The 21,376-nt window shown below is 42.0% G+C and overlaps 2 protein-coding genes across 7 annotated transcripts in view; one reads left to right on the top strand and one right to left on the bottom strand.

The window, feature by feature from the left end:
* The window catches only part of PHYHIPL (phytanoyl-CoA 2-hydroxylase interacting protein like), a 56,345-nt gene extending 49,266 nt beyond the window's left edge, over positions 1-7,079 (top strand). For all 6 annotated transcript variants that reach the window (XM_033941496.1, XM_033941497.1, XM_033941493.1 and 3 more), the window contains exon 5: positions 5,849-7,079. In XM_033941496.1, coding sequence (XP_033797387.1) covers positions 5,849-6,383 — 535 coding nt within the window. In that variant the 3' untranslated portion in view covers positions 6,384-7,079. The remainder of the gene's footprint in view (positions 1-5,848) is intronic.
* A 506-nt stretch (positions 7,080-7,585) lies between these two features.
* Positions 7,586-21,376, bottom strand: part of FAM13C (family with sequence similarity 13 member C) — a 322,400-nt gene continuing 308,609 nt past the window's right edge. Inside the window, exon 15 of the mRNA XM_033941491.1 lies at positions 7,586-9,862. Coding sequence (XP_033797382.1) covers positions 9,739-9,862 — 124 coding nt within the window. The 3' untranslated portion in view covers positions 7,586-9,738. The remainder of the gene's footprint in view (positions 9,863-21,376) is intronic.

The following is a 21,376-nucleotide window of genomic DNA, read 5'->3' as shown; positions in this document are numbered from 1 at the left end:
CGGTCCATGGAAAACTTCTCTCAGCTCATCCCCTGGTGTCCAGGTTCATGCGGGGTCTTTTCAATGTGAAACCACCTTTTAAAGCCCCTCCTGTTATCTGGGATCTCAATGTGGTTCTTTCCGCCTTAATGAAGCCTCCATTTGAACCTTTGGCTACCACTCCTTTCAAGTTTCTCACTTGGAAGGTACTTTTCCTTATTGCTCTTACCTCTGCCAGGAGGGTCAGTGAGCTACATGCACTAGTTGCAGATCCACCTTTTACGGTCTTTCATCATGACAAGGTGGTTCTGCGTACACATCCAAAGTTTCTCCCTAAGGTTGTCTCTGAATTCCATCTTAACCAATCCATTGTTCTGCCTGTCTTCTTTCCGAAACCTCATTCTCATTCTGGGGAACAGGCTCTACATACTTTGGATTGTAAGAGGGCTCTAGCTTACGCTCTAGCTCTATCTAGAGCGTACGAAACCCCACAGATCAGTTCCCCAACTCTTTCTGTCCTTTGATCCGAATAAATTGGGACGTCCTGTTTCTAAACGTACGTTGTCTAATTGGCTGGCAGCGTGCATTTCATTCTGTTATGCTCAGACCGGACTGTCACTGGAAGGTTCTGTCACGGCCCATAGAGTCCGAGCAATGGCAGCATCTGTAGCTTTCCTCCGTTCCACTCCTATTGAGGAAATCTGCAAGGCTGCTACTTGGTCCTCAGTTCATACTTTTACATCTCATTATTGTCTGGATGCATTCTCCAGACGGGATGGACACTTCGGCCAATCTGTTTTGCAAAATTTGTTTTCCTAATGGCCAACCTTCCCTCCATCCCTCTTTTTGTTAGCTTGGAGGTCACCCATCAGTCAAGAATATCTGCCTGCTGTCCCTGGATAACACCTGTTACGGTAAGTAACTGTGCTTTTCTGCTTTTGCACTTTTTCACCACTGATCCGAAAAGAGACATAATCTTTTTTGCCTGGGCATATTCTAGAGATTTCATTGTCTTCATAAAAATCCAGGACTTTCTGTGTGATCTGCTGAGCAAGCTATTTTCCTCTCTTTGTTGCTGGAACAGCAAGAATGCCACCCTGCTGTTTCAGCTTACTGGCCTTTTTAACCATTCTTGTTGAAACGCCAGATTCCAAAACAGTTTTCTCAATAGTCCAGCTGTGTGGAGCAAGAGTGAGAATTTGTATTTTCTTCCTATTACTAGATAGTTCCAACTTCTGCTTCAATTCAGTCAATAGAAGGTCATAGTCAGAACACCTTTTACATTGGTCACTTTCTGGTTCTGCTTTGATATCAGCTGGAGTTAAGTCACCAATAACTGCAATTTGGTCTGCAATTGCATTATGGGCTTCAGAGAGTTTGCGTTTAGCATAATTTAAGGAATTTTGCTTGCTAATCCATTGAATCTTTAGAGGAGAGAGTCCTGGTGGTGAAAAGCTGGCATTGAGGTTTTCAGATGCATTGCTAGGGTCATCACTGTCAGAATCAGACTTATGGCTACTTAGATCTTGCAGTTTGACACACAAGTCTTGCCTGCATCTTGGGCAAAGCTTTTGGCCTGGTTTAAACTCGTGCTTTGTGATAGCTTTTAAATGATCAGCTGCAGGAAGATCAATTGGGTGTAGACCTTTGATATTGCTGTGATTCTGTTTTCTGAACAGATTACAGCAGTTTTCTGTAGAAATTCAAACTTCATCAGAATCAAGGCTTCATGATGAGTACAGATATTAGATTCCACGGACAAAGTAGAAAGTCCAGAGTCAGGCAAAGAGAAATCAGAAATAAGCTTCAAGCAGCTTTCTCCAGAATAGAAGGTAAATGGTTTCTGGCACTCAGAACTATCATAGATTCCAATACTGCAGGGCTCTAGCTTATTATTAGTCTCTATAAGATAAGAGTCACCTAAAAATACAGAATAAAAGTAAGGTGAAAAATATCAGTGTAAGAACACAATGAAAATAGAGCAAAGCAAGTTGTACATGTCAGCAAGTGCAGAGTAAGTTTCCAAAATCCACACAGGCATAACCTAGTTAACTAGGGAAAGAACCAGATGCTGAACAGAAAGAATAGACGGAAAGCGACATGTCAAAGGCAAGCTTTGTCAAATAATGAAGTCTTATAAGAACATAAGAATTGCCGCTGTTGGGTCAGCTCAGCAGTCCGCTCACGCGGCGGCCCTTAGGTCAAAGACCATTTCCCTAACTGAGACTAGAACTTGTCTAACTTTATCTTGAATCCCTGGAGGGTGTTTTCCTCTATAACAACCTCCGGAAGAGCGTTCCAGTTTTCCACCACTCTCTGGGTGAAGAACTTCCTTACGTTTGTACGGAATCTATCCCCTTTTAGCGTTAGAGAGTGCCCTCTCGTTTACTCTACCTTGGAGAGGGTGAACAACCTGTCTCTATCTATTAAGTCTATTCCCTTCATTGTCTTGAACATTTCGATCATGTCCCCTCTCAGTCTCCTCTTTTCAAGGGAGAAGAGGCCCAGTTTCTCTAATCTCTCACTGTATGGCAATTCCTCCAGCCCCTTAACCATTTTAGTCGCTCTTCTCTGGATCCTATCGAGCAGTACCGTGTCCTTCATGTATGGCGACCAGTGCTGGATGCAGTATTCCAGGTGGGGGCATACCATGGCCTGGTACAGCGGCATGATAACCTTCTCCGATTTGCTCAATCCCCTTCTTAATCATTCCTAGCATTCTGTTCTCCCTTTTCGCAGCAGCCACACATTGTGCGGACGGCTTCATCGACTTGTCGACCTATACACCCAAGTCTCTTTCCTGGGGGGTCTCTCCGAGTTCTGCACCAGACATCCTGTATTCGTATATAAGATTTTTGTTACCGACATGCATCACCTTACACTTATCCACGTTAAACCTCATTTGCCATGTCGCAGCCCTTTTCTCGAGTGTGTTTGTCACATTGCAGGTCTTCGCAATCCTTCTGCATCTTCACTACTCTGAATAACTTCGTATCGTCCGCAAATTTAATCACTTCACTCGTTGTACCAATTTCCAGGTCATTTATAAATATGTTGAAGAGCACGGGTCCAAGCACCGAGCCCTGCGGCACTCCACTCGTGACACTTTTCCAGTCCGAGTATTGTCCATTTAACCCCACTCTGTTTCCTATCCGCCAACCAGTTTTTAATCTACCTGAGTATTTCACCCTCGATTCCATGGCTCACAATTTTTCAAAGCAGTCGTTCATGCGTGACCTTGTCGAATGCCTTCTGAAAATCCAGATATACAATGTCGACCGGCTTGCCCTTGTGTATCTGCCTGTTTACTCCCTCGAAGAAGTGCAGCAAGTTTGTCAAGCAAGATTTTCCCTTGCTGAAGCCGTGCTGGCTGGTCCTCATCAGTTCGTGTCCATCAAGGTGATGCGGTCCTTTATCAGCGCCTCTACCATCTTTCCTGGTACCGAGGTCATACTCACCGGTCTGTGGATTCCCGGATCTCCCCTTGAACCTTTCTTGAAGATCGGCATGACATTCGCCATTTTCCCGATTTGTTGAAGCAGTTCAGCTATAGCCCCCTTCAGTTCCTTGATTACTCTCGGATGAATGGCATCCGGTCCCGGGGATTTATCATTTTTAAGCCTATCAATCTGCCTGCATACCTCTTCTAGACTGACCGTCAACCCTGTCAGTTTCCCGTCCTCATTTCCTGTGTATATTCTCTTTGGTAAATACAGACGCAAAAAAATGTGTTCAGTTTGTCGGCGATGGCTTTGTCCTTTAGCACTCCCTTTTTTCCATGGTCATCTAATGGCCCCACCGCTTCCTTTGCGGGTAGTTTCCCCTTAATATATCAAAAGAACGGCTTGAAGTTTTTCACATCCTTGGCTATCTTTTCCTCATAGTCTCTTTTGGCCCTTCTTACCGCCTTGTTGCACCTGCTTTGATGTTGTTTGTGCTTTTTCCAGTTTTCGTCCGTTTTTGACCTGTTCCATTCCTTAAACAAAGTTTTCTTGTCTCTGATCACTTCCTTCACAGCTACAGTGAGCCATGCCAGTTCCTTGTTCTTTTCCCTTTGGATCCCTTGGTGCCACGCTGTACTCCCTCCTCAAGATGCCCCTATCTGCGACTCCTCCTTCTCTCTCTCCCCAGACTATGGTTGATTACTTCCATGACAAAGTCCACAAGATCACCCTTGAATTCACTACATGGTCACATCCTTCTCCCTTACCACCATCTACTGTCCTGAACTTCAGACTCACACCACCCCTTCATCCTTCACCCATACAACTCAGGAAGTTCCCCTTGCCTTGTCCCACCCTCTCGACCCTCCGTCAACTACCACTCACTTTTCTTCCTTCTCTGAAATCATTGAGGAAGAAACTGCACAACATCTATCTTCAGCCAAGCTTCTCGGCGAGAGGGAGAATTAGAAGTCCTTGAGCATGCGCAGATGCATGCTCAAGGCAGGCAGGCAGAAGCGGAAGCCGGAAGATCTTCTAGGCACACGATCTGTGCCTGCGCTAGACGGCGGGGAGGGGGGGGTGCTGGTTGGAGCGAGGGGACCTTTGCAAGCGGGAGCGGGGGGGGGGAGTGGAAATGTATCAAAGCGAGTTTCCATTATTTTCTATGGGGAAATTCGCTTTCATAAACGAGCATTTTGGATTACGAGCATGCTCCTGGAACGGATTATGCTCGTAATCCAAGGTACCATTTACTGTATTTGAAAATAGCAGATAACTGTTCCAGGTAAGCAATTTTTCCAGTCTGTTATCACTTGCTCAGCATATCTGAAAGGTCACATTCTATAAATGTCTTGCTGTATAATTTAATTACCGTATTTGCCGGCGTATAAGACGACTTTTTAGTACCTTAAAATCCTCCCCAAAGTCGGGGGTCGTCTTATACGCCGGGTACAGTTTACATGCCCTTACTTGCGGGGCTGGATGTACTCAGTCGCGCGGCTCTTCTTCTCCCTACCTTCTCTGCTTGCAGCACAGAGCCGAACAGAAGTCTTCCCGATGTCAGCGCTGACGTCGGAGGGGAGGGAGGGCTTAAACAAAGCTTAAACAAAGCCCTCCCTCCCTCCGACGTCAGCGCTGACGTCGGGAAGACTTCCGTTCGGCTCTGTGCTGCAGGCATGGCAGGTAAGGAGAAGGAGAGTAGCCTCGCGGTACCAAGAGAGAGAGGGGCGGCCGCCCCGCCCCGGTTGCAGCACAGCCGGCCAGGTCCCCTTACTTTTATGGCACTTCCCCGACCGACCGATAACAGCCCGGGTCCGACAATCCTCCCTGCCCTGTAGCCGCGAATCTAAATTACCTTCTTACAGCAGCTGTAAGAAGGTAATTTAGATTCGCGGTTAAGGGCAGGGAAGTTTGTCGGACCCGGGCTGTTGTCGGTCGGTCGGGGAAGTGCCACAAAAGTAAGGGGACCTGGCTGGCTGTGCTGCACCCGGGGCGGTAGAGAAGGAGGGGGGGGAGAAGGACGCTGAAATGCCATGGTGAAGACAGGGGGGGGGAAGGACTCTGAAAGCACTTGAAGACAGAGGAGGGAGAAGAACGCTGAAAGCACATGGGGGAATACAAAGGGGTGGAGAAGGAAGAAGGGGTCGTCTTATACGGCGAGTATAACACAAAACTCTATTTTTTAACTAAAAGTTGGGGGGTCGTCTTATACGCCCAGTCGTCCTATACGCCGGCAAATACGGTACTTTTGATTTACAAATGTATATACTACATTAATAGATTAAAATTTACTGAACTTATTATGTATTTTGTTCTAGGTTTTTTTTGTGTGTGTTTTTAAAATTTATTTATTAGGCTTTTGTTTTTAAAAAGGTAGGACATTATTTGTTCCATCTTTAGCTATTAATAATGTTGTTAATTTGTAGAGAACATCATGGAAACATTATGCAGCCCTCTGTCAAAGATAGCAGTGGTAGTCATGGATCCCCAATCAGTGAAAAGTTGGAAGGCATCTTCTTCAGTTGCAACACTGAGTTTAATACTGGCAAGCCTCCACAGGATTCACCTTATGGAAGATACAAAGTTGAGATTCCAGCTGAAAAACTGTTTAATCCAAACAGCAACTTATATTTTGGGGATTTTTATTGCATGTACACAGCTTATCATTATGTGATTCTTGTTATTGCTCCTGAGGGATCAGCAGGAGATGAATTCTGCAAGCAACGTCTTCCTCAGCTAGATTTAACAGATAATAAATTTCTGACCTGTGTTGAAGAAGATGGGGTTCTGGTGTTTCGCCATGCCCAAGATGTTATTTTGGAAGTCATTTATACTGACCCCGTGGATCTCTGTCTGGGTAAAGTTGCAGAAATTAGTGGTCATCAGTTAATGAGCTTGTCTACTGCAAATGCAAAGAAAGATCCCAGTTGCAAGACTTGCAACATTAGTGTTGGACGTTAATACTGCTACTAAATCACATAGGATCAATTAATCCTCTTGTTCATTTTGTTTCATCAGACATTCTCTTCAGAAGCATGCAAAATGCAGCTGCCACCAAAAGCAAACAGATTTTAAGACTTCTTAAAAGCATTTTAGACATTTGTTTTCTTTTTAAAAATTTTGTGAGGTCACTGCTGCTTTAAAATAGCATACATCCTATTTTCTGCTCTGGTGAGCATTAAATGTTGGAATTTTGTTTCATTTTGTTTTGCCAAACAAAACAAAAATCTATATAGATTGCATTAGCAAGATAAAAAGTAATTATGGCTTATTAAATGGTGTATAAATATGCATTCATTTTAATCTACTAAACAAAATATTGGGTTAACTAAGGAAAGCATGAAAAGGTGTAATTGGAGCATGACTTAAATCTGGAAGCCTAGAAATGTCAGCACTTCCTATGTTGCTTGACAGTGTTGTTAATTATATTAGCTAACAGAAAAAAATACTGTTCAACATAATACAATAGAAAAATATTTTATTTGGACCGCTGTATAAAATATTTACAGTCATATAGAATATAGAGGACACATTTTAATAGCAATTGTATCAGTCATAAAGCATTTTCCCTTACGAAAGCTGTGGAGTGTAAATCTCAAAGAACTGTGTATTTGTTCCTGTTATTTACATGACTTCGATTAAAACAGATTAACAAAGGTTTTCATTCTGATTCATAAGAAATCAGGCTAGCACACTGACATATGAACAAACCTCAAACAAATAAAAGTACACTTTGAGGTTACACCTTTTTTTCCATCAGTAAACAGTTTCAAAATGTGCACTTCAAAATCATGCAAAAACATTACATATAAACAGTAATGGAAGTAAGATTTGTATGATAGACATTTACAAAATGAGAAGTATCCTATCAAGACAGCAAAAAAGATAGTATGTGGTAATAGAAAATGGCACTTTAGCAATACCTTAAACATAGCAACATAACTTAAGATTTTTGTACTATCCTGCCTGTAGTCCAGTGGTTCCCAAACCTGTCCTGGGGGACCCCCAGCCAGTCAGGTTTTCAAGATATCCCTAATGAATATGCATGAGAGAGATTTGCATACCTGTCACTTCCATTATATGCAAATCTCTCTCATGCATATTCATTAGGGATATCTTGAAAACCTGACTGACTGGGGGTCCCCCAGGACAGGTTTGGGAACCATTGCTGTAATCCATTAATTTCTGTCAACATATTTTTAAAAGAATCATCATTAAAAAATTCATTACTCAATCCAAAATACTACAATTTGCTGCTAAAACAAATGACTATTATTTTTGAACCAGAATATAAGTGTTATAAATACTCACATTCTGGTTCAAAAATAATAGTCATTTGTTTATAGTCATTTGTTTATATTGTGTATATATACACACACACACATATATATAAAGAGGTACCTTCAGATTCATAACTCAACCAATGTGCTACGGTTTTTGTAAGACTTAACCGTTAGTGAGTGGATATTGCCAATCTTTCTTAGCCTCCAATTGTTGTGCACTAAATAAATCAGTGTGTCCCAAATAAAAGTGCAATGCTATATTCAAAATGTTCACTAATAATGCATAATGTAATTTATAAGAGCTCAAACCTGTAACATCACAATAAACTTACCCCCTCCTTTACAAAGCTGTGCTAGCATTTTCAGTGCTGGCTGCCGCGGTAACAGCTCCCACACTCATAGAATTCCTATGAGCATCCGAGCTGTTACTGCTGTGGCCAGTGCTAAAAACGCTAGTGCAGCTTTGTAAAGGAGGGGGTTCATTTATTAGATAGCAGCAGCAGAGTTCTCAATCCTTCTGCAACATCCAAACTCCCATAAAATGCTCAATGCCACAGGTTTCGTCTCAAGAGAGTGTCTCAGGGACTCAGGTGAGTTCCATTCCCACTTTTACCATAGAGAATCTAAATAATAAATGCTCTCAAAGCTGAATCTCAAGGCTCCAATGCTGCTGCTCTCTCCAATAAGATAAGTTTATTGGGTTATTACAAGTTTGGGATCTTATAACTGATTTATATTATGCATTATTAGCAAACTGGCGTTCCTTTCCATATTATTATTGTATAAATCGTTTTGATGTTAAAGCAAAGAGTCAATAAATTCTAATAAACATTTTGAATATATCACTGCACTTTATTTTGGGACACCACTGATTTATTGCACAGTAATCGGAGGTAATCCAATGAAAGACTGGTAATAGCCACCTGCTAATGGTTAAAGCATAGCTCATGGGTGAGTTATGAGTTTGAGGAAACCTTTTTTCATATTATTGATATATATGTTTAGGAGACACTCACACCCTGGGACTTAATATTACATCATTGAAGAAGCCTGACTAATTTCTCATAGTTTTACCATTTCATTTAGGGGTCCTTTTACTAAGGTGCATTAGCCGATTTAGCGCACACTAAATGCTAACGCGTCCATAAGTAAAAGACCCAGTATATTAAAAAACAGGCTGTATATCTTTATAGTGATAATCCTAAAACCAGATATATTAAAATCTATCAATAATGGCTCCTTTCACTAAAAAAACAAACCAACACCTGATCATGGCCATAATGGGGGTAATTTCATGCCAGCGAGGCTATTTTAAATCTCAAAGTGTCTGTGTTATAAAGGCAACAGATGCCTTTATGCTTTTATAAAACATGCTCCTAGACCGTCCCCAAAGGTGCACAAATTTACACCTGCTGTGAAGATGTAAATGTATGTGTGTGTGCTATGCGTGTACTCGCATCTTTTATATGCCATAACTTTTTGCTCAAACTATGCCCTGCCTAGGTACAATACATGTAAAACTTGGTGCAATCTTGCAATGTGCCTGTTTTGTATGTGTGTATACCCCATGCAGTTTTATAAGAAATGTTTCCCATATGTAAAACATGCTTTACAAGCAGAATAATTTTATAAAATTATCCGAAATGGGTGCTTTCAGTATCTTCAAAGGTGCATGCTTCCAAATGGGCTTTGCTTGATACTTTGACAGTCAAGCAATCTTGTTACTAACAGAACAGTCAGTACAGAAATATAGCACTCAATTTATAGTAAATAAAAGCTGTATCTTAATCAGTATTAGATCCTGGTAAAATCTGTGTCGGTAATCAGCCCAGACTTATTTTTCATGTTTTGCTTAAAAATTCCATTCATTAATTTCAACAAAACCACAATCAGACTGTTGCTTACTGCAGGCTGTGAACTTTTGTTCTCCACAGTAGAATTATTAAAGTGCATCAGAATTTCAGTGTCACCCATGATTGTGCAGAAATATCTAGATTTTATCTGTTCGAGATTAATATTAGCATTTGCAAACTTCAAATAGTTTTAGAAACATCTTGCTTGTTGATAAGAACCTCTAATAGTCTGAGTTTAGCTTTGATTTGCTTGTATTCACAGTATTCTTCAGCCATTGGAATACGATCTTCCTTTTTTGCACTCCTGAAAAAAGGCAAACATATGACGCTGAGGTATAGGAAGAAATAAGAGATTGTATACAGATACAACAGGATTAAAATTTCTGCCTAATATCTAAAGACAAAATCAACTGTAATAGGTTAGGGTGCTGTAACTCCAACAATAAAGGAGATGAGAAAGATAGATACTATAAACCAAAAACTCACACCACATATCAAATCATCCAGGAAAAGGCTTTATCAATGATTGGTGATAGTTCCTTGCGCTCAGAGAAGTGGAGCTCTATTGGGGAGTAGTAACCCCCTGGCGGAGCTCACTATCCAACCATTGTGTATGTTTTTTCACAATCACTTGAAATAGGTCTTTTCTTCTGGTGGAAATATTTTATCTTTAATTTATGCTATATATTTTTCTATGTTAGGCTTGTTTCTTTTCCTTGTCACATATACATTATCTTGCAAACATCAGATATCAAGACCACGTAACGTTAAAGATGATCACTTAGCTTAGATGATATACGGGGGTCTCAACGTGGCCCTGTTTCAGAATCTGCTTCAGGAGACCTGATGTAGGAATTCAAAGCTTGTTCTCACTGTGGTGCTACCGACTAGGAAATCTGATGCACCATTGCAATTAATAGATAAATTTTCTTTCTGTAAATATAACCATAAACAAGTGCATCAAGCGGCAACTGTCTAGCCACTTTTTTACACTGCTAAATAACAAGTTTAGACATACATACCAGTTTTAAGATTATAATCAGTGCTGGCACAGCCGCGTCTTAATAGTAACTGACAAAAAGATGCTGCCGATGATGCTGTTATTTGAAAGAATCACATGGGGAGCACCCAACATCATTGTAAGGACCGCCCCCCCCTTTCTCCGATGTCAAGCATTATGCGGCCTTAATAGATATAAAGGGACAATGGACCAATATCCAAAGAGGAGGAGAGTGAGGGTAACCATCTGATAGATTCAAAGGAAAGCTACCCATTCTATATCGTTAAGTCCAGTAAGATGAAGGGTACTTAAGGCATGGATCCAACGTTGTTCTTTCTGCCACTGTATCTTAGACTGAAAATCGCAGATCTACCGCATGTGAATTCGCTAACCAATAGGCTACAAGTGGCGCCTCTTGTATACCCAATCGAATCCTGCTCATATGTTTTCCAATGCGGGTTTTGATGTTTCTAGTGGTTGTGGTGGGGTAAGGGCCCCGACCATGCACGCTCTTATCTAGTCCCCACATAGTGTCAATGAGGTGTGTTTATTTCAACAGATAAACAGTCTTTTCTTCCTTTTGCACTTTCAAAAACAAAAACTTTTATTTTCCTTGACAATTCTTTAAACAGGCAACTGTGGAAGCTTGGCAGAGCTTGTGTCGTTGGCTGTGACCAGAGTCCCTGGCAAGAGTTGTACCACTGCACATCTCTGCTTGAGTGATTTTGATACCAGAAGCCGGTCTCTACAGCTGGGGAGTGCATTGTCTAGGATACCTAGTCCAATGGTCTCCATCGCAGAGGAAATGATCCATAAATCTTCTAGAGTTACGGGCTATTTGGCTCGCTTTACAGATGTGGGAGAAACTTCTAGAAGACAAAGCGGTCAGGATTTTCTCAGACAATGCTACAGTGGTGGCTTATGTCAATCAACAGGGAGGCAAGAGTAGTGCTAGAAGCCAAGATGCTATTCAGTTGGGCAGAGCTCTATCTGCAAGTAATATCTGTGATGCATGTAGTGGGAGTAGACAATGTGCAGACTATTTCAGTAGGAAGACCTTAGACTCGGTTGAGTGGTCACTGTCCCAGAGGGCATTCAGCTGCATAGTGCGACACTTGGGGCAGCCACTGATCGACAAACATAAGAAGATGGACAGATTTTGCAGCAGAACATTTAAACCAGGAAGCAATGGATTGGATGCCCTGGTTCAACCGTGGCCAGCACTGGGTCTGCTGTACGTTTTTCCCCTGTGGTCCATGATAGGCTGGGTCATCCATACGATAGTGAACCATTGTGAACAGGTAGTCATGGTGGCTCCAGAATGGCCATGTTGACTGTGGTAAGGGGATTTGGTGTGCCTGCAAAAGGACAGAGGTCTCAAGCTTCTGGTGCATACGGATGTTCTGTCACACAGTCCAGTTTCCATAGAGATCATGAATACTTTGGTTTTACTGCATGGCCCTAGTGTGAAATGACTATTTGGAGATGGTTATTGCTATTCTCCTTAGAGCCAAGAAACCAGCTACCATTGCCATCTATGCTAAGGCCTGGTGGTTGTTTCATCAGTGATGTGTGAAAGCTCAGATGGAATCCTTAAGAGCTCTGGTGTCAGTGGTCACTGGAAAAGGGGCTGGCAGTTGGATCCCTTAAAGTACAAGTGGCAGGTTTCTCATGTTTCAGAGCACAGGTGGGCAAGAGATCCTTAGCCTCGCATCCTAGTCAGGTTTTTGAAGGGGTGCTTAGATTGAGGGCTCGTGTAAGACAATTATTTCCCTCATGGAACCTTAACATCATCTTTAGTGTGCTCATCAAGCAGCCTTTGCAGGAGGCATTGCTGCTTTTTCTGGTAGCCACTGTCTCTGCAAGAAGAGTGTCGGAGATACAGGCAGTATCATGCAGAGAGCCGTTCCTCAGATTTACAGAAGTGGAAGTTTCTTGTCACACTGTTCCTTCGTTTTTGCCAAAGGTGATATCAACATTCCATGTCAATCAGAAAATCAGGTAGCCCGCATTTCAGACCATGGGTTCCAAGAAGAGGGACAACGTTTTGAAACTGTTGGATGTATGGAGAGTTCTTCTCCAATACCTCAAAGTAACCAATGATTTTTGTCTTTCAGATTATTTGTTTGTCTTAATCAATGCTGCTAGACTGGGCAAGCCAGCATCTAAGGCGACCATTTCCAGATGGATTCATATGGCTATTTCTTTGGCTGTGGGAAACAGCTGCCAATTTTCTTGAGAGCACATTGCACTAGGAAATGTAGGCAGTTTCTCCTAAAGAAATTTGGTCCACCCTTTATACATTTACAAAACTTTACAGGGTGGATGTGGCAGCATGACAGGATGCCACCTTTAGGTCCTCGGTTTTAAGGGCAGGCTCATCTGTCCTGCCCTACACTCAGGAGTTTGATTAGATATATCACCTATCATCAGGACTCCTAGACACATTGCCCCAGCTACATGGTCCACCCTTTATACATTTACAAAGCTTTACAGGGTGGATGTGGCAGCATGACAGGATACCAACTTTAGGTCCTTGGTTTTAGCTTAGATACATCGTCTATCATCAGGATTCTTAGACGCCTTGCACCAGAACTGAAGATTAGGTTCTTACCTCGATAATCTTCTTTCTGGTAGATGTGTCTAAGAGTCCTGATGCCCCACCCTGTCAGAATTCGCCTGCTTACTGCCTTGGACAAAGTGTATGTCCACAGCTGGAGATCTGCCAGTCTGATATGAAGAGTAAAATACCAAATGTAAAAAAAATAAAAAGGGTCTCTCTGAGCTCCATGATTGTTAGTGCTGGTTGCCTTTGACAGGTGGGTTGTTCAATCCACCTGGGTTTACATTATGGGTTGATTAATTTGGTTCAATTTTGTCTTACAGAGTAGAACAGAAATATATTATCAGGGATGTTCCCCGTACCCCTCCTTTCTATTTTTTATGTTGTAGTGATGATCAATTTGCTTTGGTACAAACTGAAGGGGGCTGTACAATCACTGGAGAAGAGGTGGAGCTGAAGAATGTAAATTTCATCCCTCTACTATAACTTGTGAGTATGGGAAGATCACCTATCATCAGGACTCCTGGACACATCTACCAGAAAGAAGATTATCGAGGTAAGAACCTAATCTGTACTGGGAAGACCTTGGGTTTATCCTGGTGGTAGGTTCTGGGAACAGTTTCTCCAGCCCTCAGAGGGTTGAGATTGGGAAAACTGTTCTGTAAAGTTGATATCTATATCTTTGATCACTATAGTTTATATTATTGAAACATAATGCTGCTCAAAAATGATGATCTCTAATGTTGGTTGATCTCTAATGATTTTTTAAAATCTGGTTTTAATTTAAATAAGATTTTTTTCAGTTTAAATGATAGGGTTTTAAAAAAAATTAAATGCTATTTTGAGGAAAAATCTATTTTCTGTTTAAGATACATTATAATCCAAAAGCTATTCATGAAACAAGGATTAGTTTTTAATTATATAGCATGAGGCTGTATATTCATGCAATGTTCAAATTTTTTGGTAAGTCTTGAGGGTAGAGTAATATTTACAATGATTTTGTTGTATGTGCTTGTATAACACCATAAGAAAGAAATGGTTTTCTTAGAGAAACAACTGATAACTCAGGAAATGCACATTCAGCAGACTACTTACAGGAAGTAGCAGCAAAAGCTATAATACAATGTGAACAAAAATTCAAATGTCTAGTGTGCTGTTTAGTCACAGATGCAGCAAATGTATCCGATGAGAAGAAATTTAGAATAACATGAAGAGAATACCAAGCTCATTTGCTGTTCTTCCTAGCTAGACTTCAGTGTCCCTGAAATATAGACTTAATGTCATTGAGATTGCTAAACACGTAGATTCTCCTCATAAGATCCCCGACAACATGGATTTACTAAGGGGAGATCCTGCCAATCCAACCTGATCAGCTTTTTTGACTGGGTGACAGGGAAGCTGGATATTGGGGAGTCCCTGGACATTGTGTACCTGGACTTTAGCAAAGCATTCGATAGCGTACCACACCGCAGGTTACTGAGCAAGATGAGTTCTATAGGATTAGGTAACACATTGACGAAATGGGTTGGGAGCTGGCTTGGAGGTAGGCTCCAAAGGGTGGTGGTGAACGGCACCCCCTCTGAAATGACGGAGGTGATTAGTGGAGTACCACAGGGCTCAGTCTTGGGCCCAATCCTATTCAACATCTTTATAAGAGACTTGGCAGAAGGGCTTCGAGGTAAAATAACATTATTCGCCGATGACGCCAAACTGAGTAATGTAGTGGGCAAATGCACAACAGACGAAGATTCAGTGCCCGACAACATGATGCACGACCTACTCCTACTGGAGCGATGGTCTAGGACATGGCAACTCAACTTCAATGCCAAAAAATGCAAAGTTATGCACCTGGGCAGCCAGAATCCATGCAAGTCTTATACCCTTAATGGCGAGATCCTAGCAAAAACGGTAGCAGAACGAGACTTGGGGGTAATCGTCAGTGAGGACATGAAGTCTGCCAATCAAGTGGAGCAGGCTTCGTCCAAGGCAAGACAAATCATGGGCTGCATACGAAGGGGTTTCGTCATTCGTAAGGTGGAAGTCATTATGCCATTGTATAGATCCATGGTGAGGCCCCACCTGGAATACTGTGTGCAATTCTGGAGGCCGCATTATCGCAAGGATGTGCTGAGACGAGTCGGTGCAAAGAATGGCCACCCGGATGGTCTCAGGACTCAAGGATCTATCATACGAAAAACGGCTTGACAAATTACAGCTATACTCGCTCGAGGAGCGCAGAGGAGAGACATGATCGAGACGTTCAAGTATCTTACGGGCCGCATTGAGGCGGAGGAAGATATCTTCTTTTTCAAGGGTCCCACGACAACAAGAGGGCATCCGTTGAAAATCAGGGGCGGGGAACTTCGAGGTGACACCAGGAAATTCTTTTTCACTGAAAGAGTGGTTGATCGCTGGAATAGTCTTCCACTACAGGTGATTGAGGCCAGCAGCGTGCCTGATTTTAAGGCCAAATGGGATCAGCATATGGGATCTATTCACAGGGCAAAGGTAGGTGAGGGACATTAAGGTGGGCAGACTAGATGGGCCGTGGGCCCTTATCTGCCGTCTATTTCTATGTTTCTATGTGCTAAACGCTAATGCGTGCATGTTATACTATGGACACGTTAGCGGTTAGCACTTGCATTGATTCAGTGCATGCTAAATCTGCGCTAAAACGCTTAGAGCGCCTTTGTAACAGGGCCTATGTCATAGTTTTTATATTGGAGTTTTATAAATTGAATATTGTATTGTGCCTTCTTGAAATGTTCAGTCCTCTTTGTGAACTTTGGGGGTTGGTGGTATAGAAAAATAAAGTTATTATTATTAAATACTTCTGTAACAATTTTGCAACAACAGCTCTGAGAAGAATAGAGCGAACCAAGCTAATGCTTCTACAAGATGTTAGATGGAACTCTGTAGTGCACTGTTTTGAGTAGTATATCAAGAACTGGCCTAGTTTGATAACATCTGGTTGTAAATATTAAGATTATACCAGCAAGAATGAATCTGTAGAAAACCATGATTTAAATTGTCTTCTGTCTAGTGATTTAAATCAAACCAACTCTGAGGGTTAAGGAAAGTTAGTTTTAACTGTCAGTCATACAGACCACAGTCGTGAGAGGGCTCAACGAAAATTGCAATGAGATGTAGGGTTCAATCAAATGCATCCTTAAATAGGAAGGGTTTTAGGAATGTTTGACATCTGTCTATTGATGATTCTAGTCTGATTTGAGATAAGGGAGCATTCCATAGTTAGGGGCCAACAAATGAAAAGATACTGCTGCAAGTGGATTCATAAGTAATTTGTCAGCTAGTGGGGATAATGAGTAGATTTTGTTGGAGGGAGTGAAGAGTGTGAGAAGGTAAATAAGGAATCAAGTTCATCAAGATTGACATGTTTTAATGACCAGTAATTGGATTTTTTATATCAACCTGTGTGTAACAGAGAACCATCAAGATTTTAAAAGGGACATTACATGATTGTATTTTTTGGTGTGGCACAAAGCTTAGAGCTACAACCTCAGCACATTGGAGGTTGTAGGTTCAAATCCCATACTGCTTCTTGTGACCAAGTCATTTAATCCTCCACTGCCACAGGTACATTAGATAGACTGTGGGTCCACCACTATATATAGGGAAAATGCTTGAAGTACCTGTATATAAACCGCTTTGAGTGTTGTAAAACTACAAAAAGGTGATATACAAGTCCCAATCCATTAGTTTTATGAAGATGTTCTGGATCAATTCCAATCTGTGGAGATCTTTAGATCTAATGACTTGATATAATGAATTATAGTAATTGATGTGACTAATTATGAGGGAGTGTATTATTAATTGCTGATGTATAGAGAAAGCGTGATATTGACTGAATCATTCTTAATTTATAGAAACAGCATTGGGCAAATCTCAGTTGAGTGCAAATATTGATCAATAGTGTGGTTATGGAGGCATTCCGCTAGTCAGAGGAACTAGACAAGGCTGCCCCTTATTGGTCTTTATTCACACTCACTTTAGAATCTCTGGCAATTAGAAATGGACAAGATTAGGCAGTGTAAAAGATTGATATAGGCAGTTGAATGCTAAAGATTAGTCTGTTTAGAGATGACATCTTTTTAAGATAGGCCACAGAAGAATATAGCATTTCAAATTCCATGCTGGCGTGCCACGCACGCGCAATAGAATAATTCGCCTCTGCCACCTATCACCCATGCCTGCATCAGCTGATTTCCTGCCTTCTGCTCCGATTGCTGACGCTGGATGACTTCCTGCCTTCTGTCTAAGGGACTCGTCTTCTCACCCCTGGACCAGCAGCGGCAGCAGCCGTGGTTTCATTAAGCAGCCGCGGGGCCTTTGCTAGGCTAGCCCACTTCAAAGATGCGTGGTATGAAGGAGCGGAGAGACAGAAGGGGTCGGAATGGGCGTTGTGAATGGGTCAATTCTGACGTCGGAGAGGACATTCCGGGCTAGCCAATCGCTGCCTGGCTGGCCCAGAACATCCTTTCCGACTGCAGAATTGACGTCGGAAAGACTTCCTGTCGGCTTTAGCAGCTGCAGCATGGCAGTAAGAGCAGGGGAAAGGAAGGAGGGAGGCTTTTTTTTGAGCGGCAGGGAGGCAGCAGGCTGGCTATGGCTAGGGAGGGAGGGAGAGAGGTAGACAGGAAGGCAGGCTTCGGGGGTGGAGGTGGGACAAAGTGTGGAAGGCAGTGAGAGGGACATAGGAAGGAGGCAGTAGGGGCACTAAAGACAGGAAGGGGCACTAAGGATATGGGAAGGAGGCACTGGGGGCACTAAAGACATGAGAAGGGGGCACTAAAGACAGGAAAGGGCACTAAGGACATGGGAAGGAGGCACTGGGGGCACTAAAGACATGGGAAGGAGGCACCGGGGGCACTAAGGACATAGGAAGGAAAGAGGGAGGGAATAGAAAGGGACAATTCTTGGGCCTGAGTGCAGAAATGAAAGAAAGGATACACAGACAGAAGGAAACGCAACCAGAGGTCATGAAATCACCAGACAGCAAAGGTAGGAAAAATGATTTTATTTTCAATTTAGTGATCAAAACGTGTCAGTTTTGAGAATTTATATCTGCTGTCTATATTTTGCACTATATTTGTCTATTTTTCTATAGTTACTGAGGTGACCGAGCTCGCGGAGATGGGGTGGAAACGGGGTTTTTAAATTTTAGTCCTAGTAGTTTGCCGGTCCACAAAATAATTCTTTTATTTCTGCCGGTCCATGGGTGTAAAAAGGTTGAAAAACACTGATGTAGAGTATGACGGCTTTCTTTTTCGCGCAGCCGCATGCGTTCAAAAAGCTGCGCATGCGCGGCTGCTCGAGTTGATCAATCTTCTCCTTTCCTGCAACTTCCTGTTCCGGTTGCGTCAGAGGAGAATATTGAACAAATGAGCAGCCGCGCGTGCGGCTGGGCGAAAAAGAAAGCCGGCATACTCTACATCTAAGGTGAGGTGGAGGGAGGGAGATGGCGGTTGGGTGTCTGCTGTTTTTGTATCACTGTCTGCCTGTGCTCACATTCCAGATCCTCCTGTTGCTCATTGTACTGCAGCATCTGCATGATTATGTGCTCAGATGGGCATTTTCAGTGTGCACAATTAACCTGATTCGAGCTATAGGTGAACATGGGTGACACATTGCAAGGGAGGACAAGTCAATTGATTTATTTTAAGTTCTGTTTTTATTACAGGGCAGAGGCACTGAAACAGATTCTCAGTGCAGTAGTAGTAGTGGCAGGACTCTCTTCTGTCTTCATGGTGTTTCGCAGTACTGAGGCTTATATGGATGCTGTGGGGACGGTGACGGGGTAGTGAAGGGGATGGCGGTGACAGTGACGGGGCGGTGAAGGGAATGGCGGTGAAGGGGATGGTGAGACGGGGCGGTGACGGGACAGATTTTTTTCCCCGTGTCATTCTCTAGGAAGCATCAAATTCAATTTTGAGAAATTGGTGGCATATGCATACCCGTCGACTTTGGAGTTGAGCAAGTCCACATATATGGGAGTTTGGATATTATTTGGGACAGCTGTATTGTCTAAAATCTGAAGATTGTCATAGTGAAAGCAAAGAATTAGCTTGAGCTCTGGAGGACTTTCTGTTGCTATTGTGTGGCAAATGTGCTTTATGATGGTACTCTTTTCACGTTTATTGTATCCCTTGCAGGTGTTACCTTGCTGGCTGATGAGGAAAAACATGACTAGTTTTCAGGGGTTGGGAGTAAATTTGGAAGGGTGGGAGCGCTAGAATTAGTGGGGAGAAGCTAAAATAGCCAAGAGCTGTATATGCTAGGGTTGCGCAATATAAGACTGTATAATCTAGCATGCCAGTTTTGTTTTTTATGGAAATAGGCTACAGGTCAGAATAATTTTGCAGAGCTGGCCTTATGGAGGGAATGGTGGCTCCCTTCTCTCTTTTGTGATTGTTTCATGTTAAGCTGGAGAACTACCCAAGGCAGCTCAGGGGAATCACAATACTTTAGGACAGCACAACTGAGAAATGATGGACAATCAGGTTGCTAACAATGGTAGGAAATTTGAAATTTATACTGGGGTGCAAGGAGGGAGTCTTTCACAAATGGGCAGGCCAGTGGTTAAGAGTTTTTGCTGATCTTTTTAGACAGGGCACAGCAGTTCTAGCTACATATAGGCAGTCAGCAGATCAGTATGGTCTCAGAAAGTCAGTTTTGTGTTTACTTATGGAGGGGGAATGAGGAAGTTAGGCAAAATTTGTGTGAATGTTTATCAGCCTGGGGCTCAAGAGTGGCAAGAAAATGTATTTTGAGATACAATGGGCGACGAGCCCCCAATGATTGACCTGGCTGCTGAGAATGATGAATGATTGTGGTACACATGGAATGACTGAAGATGAAGCATGCCAAAACAGAAGTACCAGAGGAATATTTGTAGGCACATACAGATTGAATACCCAGCACCAATCCCAGCTGCAAGAGAGAAGGTTTGAAAAGACTCCGGTGGGAGGAGAGTGGGGTACTTAAGGGAAGGGGAATGAGGGTGGAGAATGGAATAAAAAGGACTGCAGCTATTGAGTTTTTTATGCAGAAACGTCAAATTAACTTGAATGTTATGTTTTATAAAAAATATCTGTTTACTAGTTTAAGGTTCATTGACATTGTTCCTGCTATAGTGGAATGTAACTTAAGTTTATGGAAAGTTTGGTATAGTGCTGAATGAAAAGTATTTAAAGGAGAGGTTGATGAACAAGGAAACTTTGCTTGCAGCCTTTATGTTTGCTCAGGAAGAGAACTGTTCACTCAGATATGACAGAAAGCCTATATGTTTGGTACAGCTGGGAGCTTACAGCCAAATTTAAATGTGTCTGTAGCTAAAAGTCTGCTTAAGCCTCAAATGTCTTGACTTCTAGATATACAGTGCAACTCCATCATTATTTCTGGAGTATGGGCTCACAATGTTTTGAACTGATTGTACTTACAGAAGCAGAGTTCAAATATAATTTGTTATCAAGGAGATTTCCAAATTTTTTTTTTTTTTTTACATTTTTTCTTTCTACAGCTCTAAAGCCCTATTCAGACAGAGACCCTCCCTTCAAATTATACTTTGGGAGAACCCACCTCCTAGTTTCATTGTAACTTACACTTAAAACCGCTTAACTTATTTCCTACTAGCTGATGCCCCGGCGTTGCACGGGTATTTAATTATAGCAATAACACAGTAAATGGATTCAAATAAAGATACTTTATAGTGGTGAATGAAATTATTTTTTTACAGCTTTATAAAAAGTACAATATTCAAATTATAATGTGAAATATTTGACAAAATGAATACAATACAACTAACACAAAACTTGATTATAAACAACATTTTTAGTTTCACCTCCAGGAGCAAGAACATATAAATTCTTGGGTGAAGCCACCCTTGAGCAAGCAACATAGAGTTGTCCATGGGAAAAACAGGGGGATCTTAAATCCACTCCACAGTATGTAATAGTCTGTCCCTGTGATTTGTTGATTGTGATAGAGAATGCAAGTCTCACTGGAATTTGCAATCTCTTAAACTGAAAAGGAAGATCTGTTAGAATAAGTGGCATCCAAAAGTTTCAGTATTGATTTAAACAACTCAATATGTGGAAACTCAGGTTGAAAAGAAACTCCATGCAGTTTTTTCCCGGTTCAGAATGGAACCTGTGTTCCTAGTTCAGCATATGTGAGTACTCATGTAATGTAATAACATTATGAACTGGGGTGCATGAAGGAAACAGTTACAAACA

The sequence above is a fragment of the Geotrypetes seraphini genome, chromosome 4 (assembly GCF_902459505.1).
Source record: "Geotrypetes seraphini chromosome 4, aGeoSer1.1, whole genome shotgun sequence".
NCBI classification, from domain to species: domain Eukaryota; kingdom Metazoa; phylum Chordata; class Amphibia; order Gymnophiona; family Dermophiidae; genus Geotrypetes; species Geotrypetes seraphini.
Note: the sequence above shows the minus strand (reverse complement) of the source record. Positions and strands in the feature narration are given on the sequence as shown.